General features: G+C 47.5%; 1 protein-coding gene across 2 annotated transcripts in view; it reads right to left on the reverse strand.

Moving 5' to 3' along the window:
* Positions 1–12060, reverse strand: part of TEX9 (testis expressed 9) — a 180467-nt gene that overhangs the window by 145796 nt on the left and 22611 nt on the right. For both annotated transcript variants that reach the window (XM_030189045.1, XM_030189039.1), the window contains one exon: positions 3421–3484. In XM_030189045.1, coding sequence (XP_030044905.1) covers positions 3421–3423 — 3 coding nt within the window. In that variant the 5' untranslated portion in view covers positions 3424–3484. The remainder of the gene's footprint in view (positions 1–3420; positions 3485–12060) is intronic.

Consider the following 12060-nt stretch of genomic DNA (forward strand, 5'->3'; position numbering starts at 1 on the left):
AGGATTGGTAGGCCTTCCTCCCAAACGAGTCCAGAGTGCGAGACTCCCGCCCCGGGGGCGCCGAGGCGGTATCCCTCGAACTCCGTGCCCTCTTGAGAGCAGAATCCACGACCGCTGAGTCATGGGGCAATTGGGGCCGCATGAGCTCTGGGTCGGAGTGGATCCTGTACTGGGACTCTGCTTTCTTGGGAATGGTGGGGTTAGTTAATGGTCGCACCCAGTTCCGAAGCAGTGTCTCCTTCAGGACATTGTGCAGCGGCACCGTGGAGGACTCTCTAGGTGGTGATGGATAGTCGAGGACCTCGAGCATCTCGGCCCTCGGCTCTTCCACAGAGACCACGGGGAAGGGAATGCTGATAGACATATCCCGCACAAAAGAGGCAAAGGAGAGACTCTCAGGAGGTGAGAGCTTCCTCTCCGGTGAAGGCGTGGGGTCCGAGGGAAGGCCCGTAGACTCCTCTGAGGAGAAATATCTCGGGTCCTCCTCTTCCCCCCACGAGTCCTCATCCTCGGTATCGGACATTAGCTCATGTAGCTGAGTCCTGTACCGGGCCCGGCTCGACGTCGAGGCACCGAGGTCTCGGTGTCGTCGAGCGGTGGACTCCCGCGCCGGCGGGGACGGAGCTCCCTCCATCGACGTCGACGGGGACTCCACCTGCGTGGCAGTCGAGACCGGCACCGCAAGCGGCGGCGGTGTCGACAGCCCCGGCGCCAGGCTAGAGCTCGCCGGCGCCACAGTCATCGGCGCCGAGGGCGCAAGCACCCCCGGCGCCGGCACAGCCTGGCGCATCAGCCCTTCCAGGATCCCCGGAAGGATGGCTCTGAGGCACTCGTCCAGGCCCGCTGCCGGGAAAGGCGGTGGGGCCGGTAAGGGTGTCGGTGCCGGAAGCTGCTGGGAGCCAGGAGACGGCACCGAGGTGCCGGAACCCCGACGCGTCGGTACCTCCACAACCGACGGAGACCTCTCCTCTCGACGATGACGCTTCGGCGTCGACTCCTCTTCGGGATGCACCGAGGGCGTCCGGTGACGATGCTTCTTATCCTTTTTTCGATGCACGTCACCGGCGCCGGAGGGCATGGAGGAGGAGGAGGTCGATCCCCCTCGGTCTCGAGGCACCGGGTCAGACAGGGGTCGGTCCCGTGGCTCACGAGCTGAGGGAGTGACCGGGGCCGACTGCCCACGCGGCCTCTCAATCCCACTCTCACCGGCGGACCGGCGGGCCAACGGGACCTGTTCTCCTGGGGTCGCTGCCATCGGTGCCGATGTCTCGGGCATCGATACCGGTACCGAAGAACCGGCCTTCGATACCGATGCCGTCGAGGTCGACGTCGAGGGGCCGGCGCAAGTTCCAAAAAGACGGTCCCGCAGAACTTGCCTCGCAACCTGAGTCCGTTTCCGGAGACCGAGACACAAAGCACACGACTTGAGATTGTGCTCCGGCCCGAGGCACTGGAGGCACCAAGCGTGGGTGTCGGTCTGCGAGATCGGCCGGCCGCAGCGACCACACTTTTTAAATCCACTCGGGACCTTCGAGGACATCGACGGAAAAATCGCGTCGGCGAAGTCAAAGTCGTCAATGGTGGCTAAAAACACACCACGAAAAGATAAACGACCGAGCGACCACTAGGCCGCAATGTGGCGTCCCCGCTGGAAGCGAGGGAAAAGGGGAGCGCGTGCTCCACACGCGCAGAGATTTTCTTTTTTTTTTTTTTTTTTTTTTAACAAACAAGAAAAAGGAAAACCGAACGGTAATCCGAAGCGAAGCGACGATCCGCGTAAACGCGGTCGAAAAATCCGGCGGCTGAAACAGAGAGAGTGGCAGAAGCACAACTCTCTCCAGTCGCGGAAAAAAAGGAACTGGCGGGAGCGGTCGCGCACGGGCGGGAAGACGGCCGCGCATGCGCGGTGGGCGTGCCCTGCGTGCCGACCGTCCCGCGAAGCTTCTTTCCGGTTGGTGGGGGCTGCCGCGGACGTCACCCAGTCGTGAGAACAAGCAGCCTGCTTGTCCTCGGAGAAAGAGAGAATACTGAGGTTGAGATGGCTGGCCATGACCACATATAGCAAACCTCTGTTCTCTCTATCTACACTTGTAGAGGGATATAATCCACAAGTCTGTGGATTGATCTGTGGGATGCTATGGAACTGTAGGTTTAACAGTTTCTGGCATGCTTGGTCCCAATATGGAGGGCGGTGATTAGATTGAACATGCAGGTAAGAAACATGGGAGCAGAATGAAGAAATGGTGTTGGGTTGCATTTGGAAAAGTATAAGTTCATCTACCCAAAGTGGAAGAAGATAGACTGGATGGACCAATCTAAATTTTTCTCAGTTATTTACAATGGAGCTCATTTTCAAAGCAGATAGGTGTCTCAAAATGGCCAAAAAAAATGTTCATCTGCCAAAAACGTCTAAATCACGATTTTCGAAAAGGCAGAATTTGGACATTTTCCACTGAGTTTGTGCAACCAGCAAGAGGGTGTGTTCTGGGAGGGAATAGGGCATCTTTCAGTGATAATGGAACAGGAAGACACATCCAAGTCAAAAAAGAAGGATGTTTGTATTTAGACCTGATTCAATCACGCCCAAGTATCAAAAAGGTGCTCTGATTGTCCAGCTGACCACTGGAGGGATTAAGGCATGACTCCTCCACAACCCCCAGTTGATACTGTCTTCCTCCCACCCCCTTGAGAAGGGGAACTGAAAGGGGATACCAGGCTGTATGACAGCTTCATGTATAATAGGCATACCCAACAGAGCAGCAAGCAGCTCCCAGGTGTAGCCTAGTGGTCAGTGCAGTGGACTGTGAAGAAGAGGATCCAGGTCCAAATCCCACTCTACCCAGTACATTTGTGGTAGAAATTGGGAGCCCTCTAAAACCCCCAAGTTACCTACTGTACCTTAACATAGGAGACACCTACGGAAGGTGATTGTAATGGTGTAGAGTTAGGTACAGTAGGTTTTATTCTGTTCCTAGACAGCTCACAGTAGAAAATAAAGGCATTATAGCGGGAATTATACCTGGGAACCATTGTTTAAAGTCTACTGCAATGACCACTAGGCCATCCCTCTGATCTACAGGGAGGTCTGTGTTGCCATTTCTCTCAAAACAATGCCAGAAAGACATTCTTGTGCCTGTTTTTTCATTTGGCTTTTATAAGCTGGATGAGTCAGTTTGGAAAATATTTCTTCTTTTTAGATGTCTTCTGTGCAAAAATGTCCATCTTTGAACCATTTTTAGAAAAAAGGAAACCCAGCTGGGTTTCCTGTTCAAAAATGGCTCTAACATGGATGTTTTTTTGGACATAATGAGTAAAATGTCCCAATTCTAACTTGGATGTTTTTTTTCGAAAATGCCTGTCCACATTAATACAAATTTTACATCTTAAGGGACCACTTTCTCACACACATCAATGACTCACCATTACTTCTTCAGCTTGACGCACCAGTTCTGCAGTCTTTGCTTCCAATTCTGCATTTAGACGTCTAACAGAATGAGATAGTGTCAGTCAATTCATTTCTTTTATGAAAGAACTTAGCAGAAATTAATATTTGTGACAGCAATTTCCATGCACTGCCTCAACTGAATGTAAATCTCTCTCATTCATTGTGGATATCCTGAAAACCTGGCTGGCTGGTATGCCTCCAAGACAAGGTTTGAGAATCATTGCCATAGACTACATTACTATCAAACTCATTCATGGATGGAAAAATATGATCCTGTTACTCTTCTCTTTATTGTCCAACACTGATTTCCCATTGCTTTTAGAATCCCCTATAAGATCCTTGTCTTATGTCATCAAATACAGTCCTCTGATCTTAGTTCATACTCCCCTTTGAGGGCCCTTCATTCATCATAACAGCACCTCCTTATCGTTCCCTCTTTTCACCATTTTTATCTTGACACCAACAGGACCGCTTGTTTCGGTGTAGTTGTTGCTACACTCTGGAACAACTCCCCATATACCTCTGACTCGAACCACACTTGAAAATTTTTACTTCATTTATCAGGATTAGCACCCCCTGAAATTAGCATATCTGCATCTATATGATTGATTACATTAATGTATCTTGAAGAACAAGAACAACACTGTTATTTGACTACCCTCCATTTGTGTTCTCCCTTTCCACCTTGACTTTTCCCTTATCATGAATTGTAAACTTTTCTATCCATTATTTCCTTCTGTGTCAGTACCCTGAATGTAGTTCTGGATTTTATTGTCCACTCAGCTCTTTGAGCAGGGACTGTCCTTCTATGTTAAATTGTACAGCGCTGCGTAACCCTAGTAGCGCTTTAGAAATGTTAAGTAGTAGTAGTAATTTTACACTCCTTTCTTATTCTTGTAAATTAATTTGTAAACCACTTAGATTTTTTACTAGGTTGACAGTATATAAAATAAACTGAACCTGAATTCAACCATCAGGAATTCAAAAAATTAGGCCTGGGAGAGCCTACGAGGGATAGGAGTCTTTGAAAAGTAGGTTCTTTGTGGGGAAGAGACCATGATTACATTTTAAATGAAATGACCCCTTTAAGTTGGTGCCTGGGAGCAGTGAGCTGTATATCAGAGGCCTGATGTTCCTGGGTTGCAAAAATTACACTTGCTTTGAGTTGGTATTACTTTTCCATGAATAACACAGCTGATGAAGTTTAACGCAAGCTGCGCTATTCAATCTGGAAAATAATGAGAAGCTTTACATGAATTTGCATGCTTTACATCTCATTATTATGTAGTCCATGGTGACTTCCAATAATATATGTTATGTAAAACAATGAAAGATAACACCTTTTAATGCACATTAAGGGGCAAGAATTATATGTTATTCCCTTAACGCATATTAGGAACTACCCTCCTAAGGATGGAACAATTATGTTTTTACCTAATAATTTTCTTTCCTTTAATCATACCAGACCAGTCCAGACTAATGGGTTATGTCCATCCATCAGCGGAAAGAGACAGAGAAGACAGTTCCAAGTACTTTGCCCCGTAAGGGTATCGTGCATCCTGGAATGCTCAGTATTTTGAATTGCCAAGCAATGGTGCTCTCAACTGCTACAAACAAGAAAAGGGGAAACAAAGCCCACCGAGAAGCCAAGAGCACCCAGAAGGAAGACCCTCTGGCACTCCTGTGTGACCAAGGGGCAGCCATACCACCCATCGAGGAGTGAGGTGACGCACCACTCAGTCTTCCCTTCTGTCGTGCAGACGCACCCCTGAAGCAGGAGAAGTGGCTCGCCAGTGAAGCACAAGTGCGAGCCTTATAGAGCTGGCATAGCAAGGTGGCATGGAGAGTAAAGGCGAATCCCGCCCTCATGAAAAGGACCCCACTTCCAGGAGTCCAAAAGGAACTCAGTCACCTAAGTGAAGGAGGCGAGTCCTAGAAGGAGCAACAATGAAGGCACTCAAAATAAAATAGAAAGGGTGGGCATCTGGACTGGTCTAGTATGATTAAAAGAAAGAACATTATCAAGTAAGAACATAATTTTCCCTTCCTTGTCATCAATACCAGACCACTCCAGACTAATGGGATGTAGCAAAGCAGTCACAGACGTATGGTGAGAAGAAAAACCATGAACAGAAAAACATCAATACCCCATTAGGGCAAAAGAAACATCAATGAAGACGCCAAGTATCATCCTAGATAGAAGCCGCGTCAGGCAGAGACATCTAGAGGTTTCCAACTGTGAGAAGAAATCAGAGCCCTTGAAAAAAAAGAGAAAAGCAAAGTCTCCAGGAAGGGAACCTCTGCCCTGAGGCCCAGAAGAGCTTGAGAAAGGAGACTAGGGAGTCTTCGAAGGCCCAGACCAAGGTGGAATACCAACGGCCGACCCCAAACAAAGAAGCCACTGCATCTCAAACTACGATCATAAAGATCCCAGCAAAGAACAAAAAAATGCACACAGGCACCAAAGAAGACACCAGCAACTGAAGAAAGCCACAGAGAAGAAAGTGTGGAACATACCACCTCCCAAGCAGACGCCATGTAGAACCCCCGCCCTAGTGGTAGACATGGAGCCTCAAGACCAAGAGAGCTACATCCCACCAACATGATATAAGAAGGCACCACCAACATAAATGGAGGAATGCACCATCTACCTGAACCAAGCCAATATGAAAAATGCGAATTGAGCCATGGCCCCCTAAGATAGGGAACTGGTCTGCAACCCAGCAGCACACCTGTTCCACAGCCTCAGTTGAAAAGGAAGACGAACCCCCCTCCAAGGCAAAGGTGGAGGCAAGGTTCCATAGGCAGAAAGAGAGCCAAACAGGAAAAACAGAGAGGTTCCAGCACCATCCAGAAGTGGAAACACTCTGACACCCCCAAGATGGGCAACTGGCCGCACCAAGAGGAGGGGGACCATTCACCTGGCAAAGACAGAGCCAGATGTTTCAATCAGTGACAGAGACCTGCCAAAAAATAGGCACACCCAAGATCCAAAATCCCTGTGCCAGGCCAGCAGCTGAGCCAAGCACCACAGCCGGAGATGGAACCGCATCCCATAGACAGGAACTAAACAACACTCTAGGACCAGAGAAGGGGTAATGCTCCCACATCCGGGAACAAATATATGCTCCATCCCCAGAGATGAAGAAACTCTCCCCAAGAAGAAATGGCAAGGAAGTGATGCCATGCATCTGGGAGCGAAGCCCCGCTTGAGATCACTAGAGGGAGCCATGAGAAGGCCACAGGCAACCTGCAGCAAGAGAGCCACGCATGGCCCGCAGAGATGAAGCCCAGCTAGACATGCACAGAGATGGCCAGATTCAACCTCTACAGATGGAACAAGGCTCAACAACCAGAGCCATGCAGGTTCACAGTCAAGAGATGGATTGAGACTCACCATGCAGAGACAGTCCAAGGCCCATCATCCAAAGAATGAGCAAGGCCCCACCTCCAAGGAAGGAGCAAGGCCTGACTGCCAGCAACGGAGCAAGGCCCGACCGCCAGCAACGGAGCAAGGCCCAACCGCCAGCGACGGAGCAAGGCCTGACCTCCAGATACGGCGCAAGACCCGACCTCCAGATACGGCGCAAGACCCGACCTCCAGATACGGCGCAAGACCCGACCTCCAGATACGGAGCAAGACCCGACCTCCAGATACGGAGCAAGGCCCAACCTCCAGAGATGGCACAAGGCCCGACCTCCAGAGACAGCACAAGGCTCAACCTCCAGAGACGGAGCAAGGCTCGACTTTCAGCGACGGATTCGACAGCCAGAGATAGAGCAAGGCTTGACATCCTCCAGAGGCTCGACCTTCAGAGATAGAGCAAAAGTCAACATCCAGAGATGGACCAAGACTTGACAGCCAGATAAGGATGAAGGCTCAAAAGCCAGGGAAGGAGGAAGGCTCGACATCCAGGGAAGGAGGAAGGCTCAACATCCAGGGAAAGAGGAAGGCTCAACATCCAGGGAAAGAGGAAGGCTCAACATCCAGGGAAAGAGGAAGGTTCGATAGTCAGGAATGGAGCAAAGCTCGACATCCAGGAACAGAGCAAGTCAACAGAAAGAGAACCACGCTGCACAAACCAAGACTGGTGTGCCTTAAAAGGAGACAACCACAAAACAGCCAGGAGTCTGAGCCCAGAAGGAGCAGCACCTGGCCTGCACATGAGAAAAAAACCTCACTGGCCATCCCAGAGGCAACCCCGTAGGAACAGGCAAGCACAAGAAAATACATCGCCCTGCAGAAGTGGGGGAAAAGCTCCACAGTTCACACTGGGGTTGAGGAAATTAGTAGAGAACATATAGAAAAAGAGAACCAATGACGTAGCCTGAGCTACCCCAGCAAAATAAAACATTGGATCCCTCCCATGCAGGACCAGCGGCGCCCCAGAAGGACCGCAAATACAGTCGCCAACCAAAGAATCCACTAAGGCTGAGAACCACCAGGCTGCAAGGTGGGAAGTGGAACTAGGACTCTCAGAAAGCGGGAGAAACCCATGCGGTCAGGCCCAGAGACAGAAGGTGGTATCAGCGCATCATCTGCAAAATGTACTGCTGTAGAGAACTAACCACTGTGGCAAGCAAAAAGTGAAGAGGCACACCAATAGCTCAACAGCTAATGCGGGAACAACCAAGAGTGAGCGGACAGAAGCAAGCCCTGTGGAAAGAAGTGCACTGCAAGCTAAAGGAATATGTTGCCCGAAACTGCGCCAACATGAAGAGAGCACACCGGAACCACAGACATCAAGAAGCAAGCCTGCCACCAAAGCCCCAAAAAACCACCAAATGAACAGCAGAAAAAAATCTGCAGCCCTGACCAAGAACACTGCGATGCCAGCAACCACCAACGAAAACCCCAGTGTTTTAAAGCCCCTGTGTTTTAAAGCCTTTAGATGAGCCTTGTTTAAAGTACTGGTTTTGTTTTGTTTTTAGTTGGGGGGGTCATTGCACAGGAGGCTCCAGAAAGAAAATAAAAGAACTAACCTCACAAGCATATAGAGCCTGTCACAACTCACACTGAAAGCAAACAGAAATAACCATACTTGCCCAGAAGGAGGAAATACAATCCTGCACCATGCCATATCCAAGCCCACTGAGCTCCAGGCCCCAGGCAAGGGACGGGAGGGACCCAGTACCACTGGGTGTCATCTTAAATGAACCAAACTCTGGGTTACCAGAACATCCCTTGCTCAAACATCAAGCAGTCGAGCTGGGACAGGCAATAGCCAGCAAGCATGAAGAGGACCTGCACATCTGTCCACCATCCACTAGGACACAAAGAAAATACTGAGCATTCCAGGCTGCACAATATCCTTAAGGGATGAAGTACTTGGAACTATTCCCACCTTCCGCTTGTGGATGGACATAACCCACTAGTCTGGACTGGTCTGATATTGATGACAAGAAATTTATTGGTTTTCTCTCAATTAATAATAAAAAGTTGTCTTTTGCCACTGCTGAATCCAATGCCATGTGGCACATTGGAACAGAAAGGAACACCGAAGTTTATTATACTATTTATTTTTGTTTGGGGTAAAACTGCCAACTAGATCACTATGAATAATTTGAGTCTCTTTAACTTATTTCTAATATCTTGATGTTTGTACTCCTTTGTACTGTACTGAGAAAAGTAGACTAAGAAATTCCCAAAATGCTTAGAGATGGCTAATTACTGAGCCTACTGGAGTGGTTTGAAAGTTGGAGAGGAGTACTTTGCGCTCACCCTGCAGTGATTCAATTTTGCTGTGTTCCAGACACAGATGAACGTTAATGCTCCTTCCCATATAAAAGTAAATGCCCAAGGTGGGTGATCTGCTAATTAACGAGCCTACCTGGAGCAATTTGAAGGAAAAAGCAGAGGACTCATTCTGTGGCAACTTGACTTTGCCCCATTCCAGATGCTGGTACATGTTGATGATGTCATTTGAAAGGGATACTGCGTCTTGTATAAAAGTGAATATCCTAGAGGGCCTACTAGGCCATGGCCACCTACCAAAGGGCCATGCCTAAGGGTCTTTGTGTGACCTTTAGTGTGAGCCAGAAGTGCGCCCAAGGTATTATTGTTTTTTTTAAATTTATTACTGTTGTTGTTTTAGTCATTCAGGTCTTTTGTTTTTAATATGCAGATGGGTGAGGGTGAGAATATCATACTGTTTATTACTAGTATGGTTCATTAAGGGCAACTGAATATATGACAAGGGGTTCTCCAAGTCATCATCGGGATTTCTCAGTAGTCTCTACGTTGCCAAGACAATTGGATTATTCTTTTGTGATAAGTATTTAATTGGCTTGATTAATGTTTATTCTGCTAAAAAGAAGACTGAACTATTGTTTAACCTTGATAAACTATGCCTGACCAGGATCTGGTTAATGACTAGGTCTTATTGAACCAATTGTGCCCCTTTGGATATACTTGTCAACTGCAAGGGAAGGGTGGACAAGGAGGTGGGGTGTTGGTGTTGTTAAAATCAAGTATTAAAAATTATTGTGTCTAGTGTAATATATGGTATCATATATTAAATGTTTTTTTCCTGGGGCTCTGGGGGGGCTGTTCCAGGGTTTTGGTGAATGTTGCTGGCTGGAAAAGGTTTAAAGTTTAGTTTGGGAATTGTTAATGGAGTTAGCTGAAGAAAGTGTGAGATGTTTCTTAAATGTGGTTTTATTTTTAAAGAAATAAACCATGATTAGGTGGGGATTGTACTATAATATGTTTCTTGCTGTTTTGGGTACAAGTTCAGGTTAAAATTGACTTTGAAATTCTCTGTGTAGTAAGTTTTGCATTTACTTCTATGGGGGAGGGAGATTCTAAACAGATCAGAGAAAAAAAACTGTCTTTCTCTGACAAGCTGATTGGTTGAGTGATGTCAGATCCTCTAGGGGGGGTGAGTTGCCAGGGAGACTGCAGTGAGCAGCAGTGTTGCCAGGTGGGCGGTTTTACCGCCCAATTGGGTGGTTTTCCGCAACCCGCCGCGGGAAATTTTTGCCCGCGGTGGGTTGCGGTTTTTTGGGCTTGTTTTGGGTCTTTTGGGCGGTTTTTAAAGCGGTTTTTTCGGTCGCGGGGGGCGGGGTTAGTGACATTTTGAGTGAGGTTAGTGACGTTCTGGGCGGGGCCGATGACGGGGGAGGCGGGGCCGATGACGGCAGGGGCGGGGTGATGACGCGGGGTGGGGGTGTCAGGGGCGGGGTTTGACTTTGGGCGGGTTTTGGGCTGGATTTGGGCTCGTTTGGGTGTGAAAAATTTTTTCCACCTGGCAACCCTGGTGAGCAGAGAGAGATGAGAGCAAGGGAAGACTGGGAAAAGTAAAAACGTATAGTGTGTGTCTGTGTAAAAGTAAGAATAAAAGTATGGATTTTGCGAGTTTAAAGTGAAAGGTGATATTGAAAAAGGGTACTTTAATATTGAAAGTGAGTGAAGGTGAGCTTTGGTGCTGAGAATGAGATGATTTGAGCTTAAAAGTGAGTACTTCAATAAACAGACTGCCTTTTTCATGATTGTGTTGCTGAATACATGTGGGGAAAACCTGGTGTGTTTCAGGTGAGTGAGAGCTAATAGAAAGCTGTGAGAAATTTTAAACCAAATTTAGTTTGGTTTGGAGTGAAACAGAGGTATGTCCCTGCATGCAGTGAATGGTATGGTTAAGTTCTAAGGGAATTTAAGGTCATGGAAGGTGGAATAAGAGTCTGTGTGCACAGGTACTAAGTGGACACACATGGCTGCCTACGCTGGTAAGAGTGAGAGAGGTTGTGCTTTGTGCTGGAAATTGTACTAAATGAGAAAGCCTATAAGGGTGTCAGGAAATAGTGTGAAAGAGTTTTAAAGTGGGACAGAGGGGAAGACTGAAGGTGAATCTGTGATTTGAAGAGGGCTGCTAGCGGGTGGTGTCTGTGTGGAAAGTGTGTTTTGTGCACATGTTCTGAGTTCAGTACAAGGTTTGTCAGGTAGCAGATTAAGCACTGCTTTTGTATGATTGCTGTATTTTCCAGATTGCTCTGATAGCTATGCAGAGTAATATTATGTATTTGAGTGGGGCTTGTGAGATGAAATGTTGAAACATCATTGGAATAGGGACTGTGTACCATGTGATGGTTCTGAATGCAGTGCTAAAGTCTGCTGGAGCATTTTGAACAGGGAACCAACAGTGAGAAATAGGTTTTTGTAGTGAGAAAACCTTTAACTTATTTTATTTCAATTAGAGAGTGTAGCCACAGTATTGAGAACTGATTAATTGTCACCAGAGTAGAGTCCGTTCCTGATCCAGCTCAGGCAGTTCTAAGGTTTTGTTTCCCGAATTATTTTCTTTATAAGTGAGGTTTAGGGAGAAGAGATTGGTGAAATATTCCTCTTCAGAATGTCTGGCTGAGCTCCAACGCAAGAAAGACCTCACCTAAATAAATTCAACCACAGCTAAGTGACATTTGCAAAGGGTGTTGAAGGAGATTTACGTTTTTTTTTTTTTTGTTTACAACATTTTAAGGGAAAACTAAAGAACAGAACAACATCAAATATAAAAAATCCATGTTTTCCTGACATGCTTAAGTGTTCTGGGGTCAAGTGAGATCCTTGCACAAACATCCATAATACCCATAAAGACTTAAATTCTGACATCAATAGCAAG

Source organism: Microcaecilia unicolor, chromosome 1, assembly GCF_901765095.1.
Source record: "Microcaecilia unicolor chromosome 1, aMicUni1.1, whole genome shotgun sequence".
Taxonomy (NCBI): Eukaryota; Metazoa; Chordata; class Amphibia; order Gymnophiona; family Siphonopidae; genus Microcaecilia; species Microcaecilia unicolor.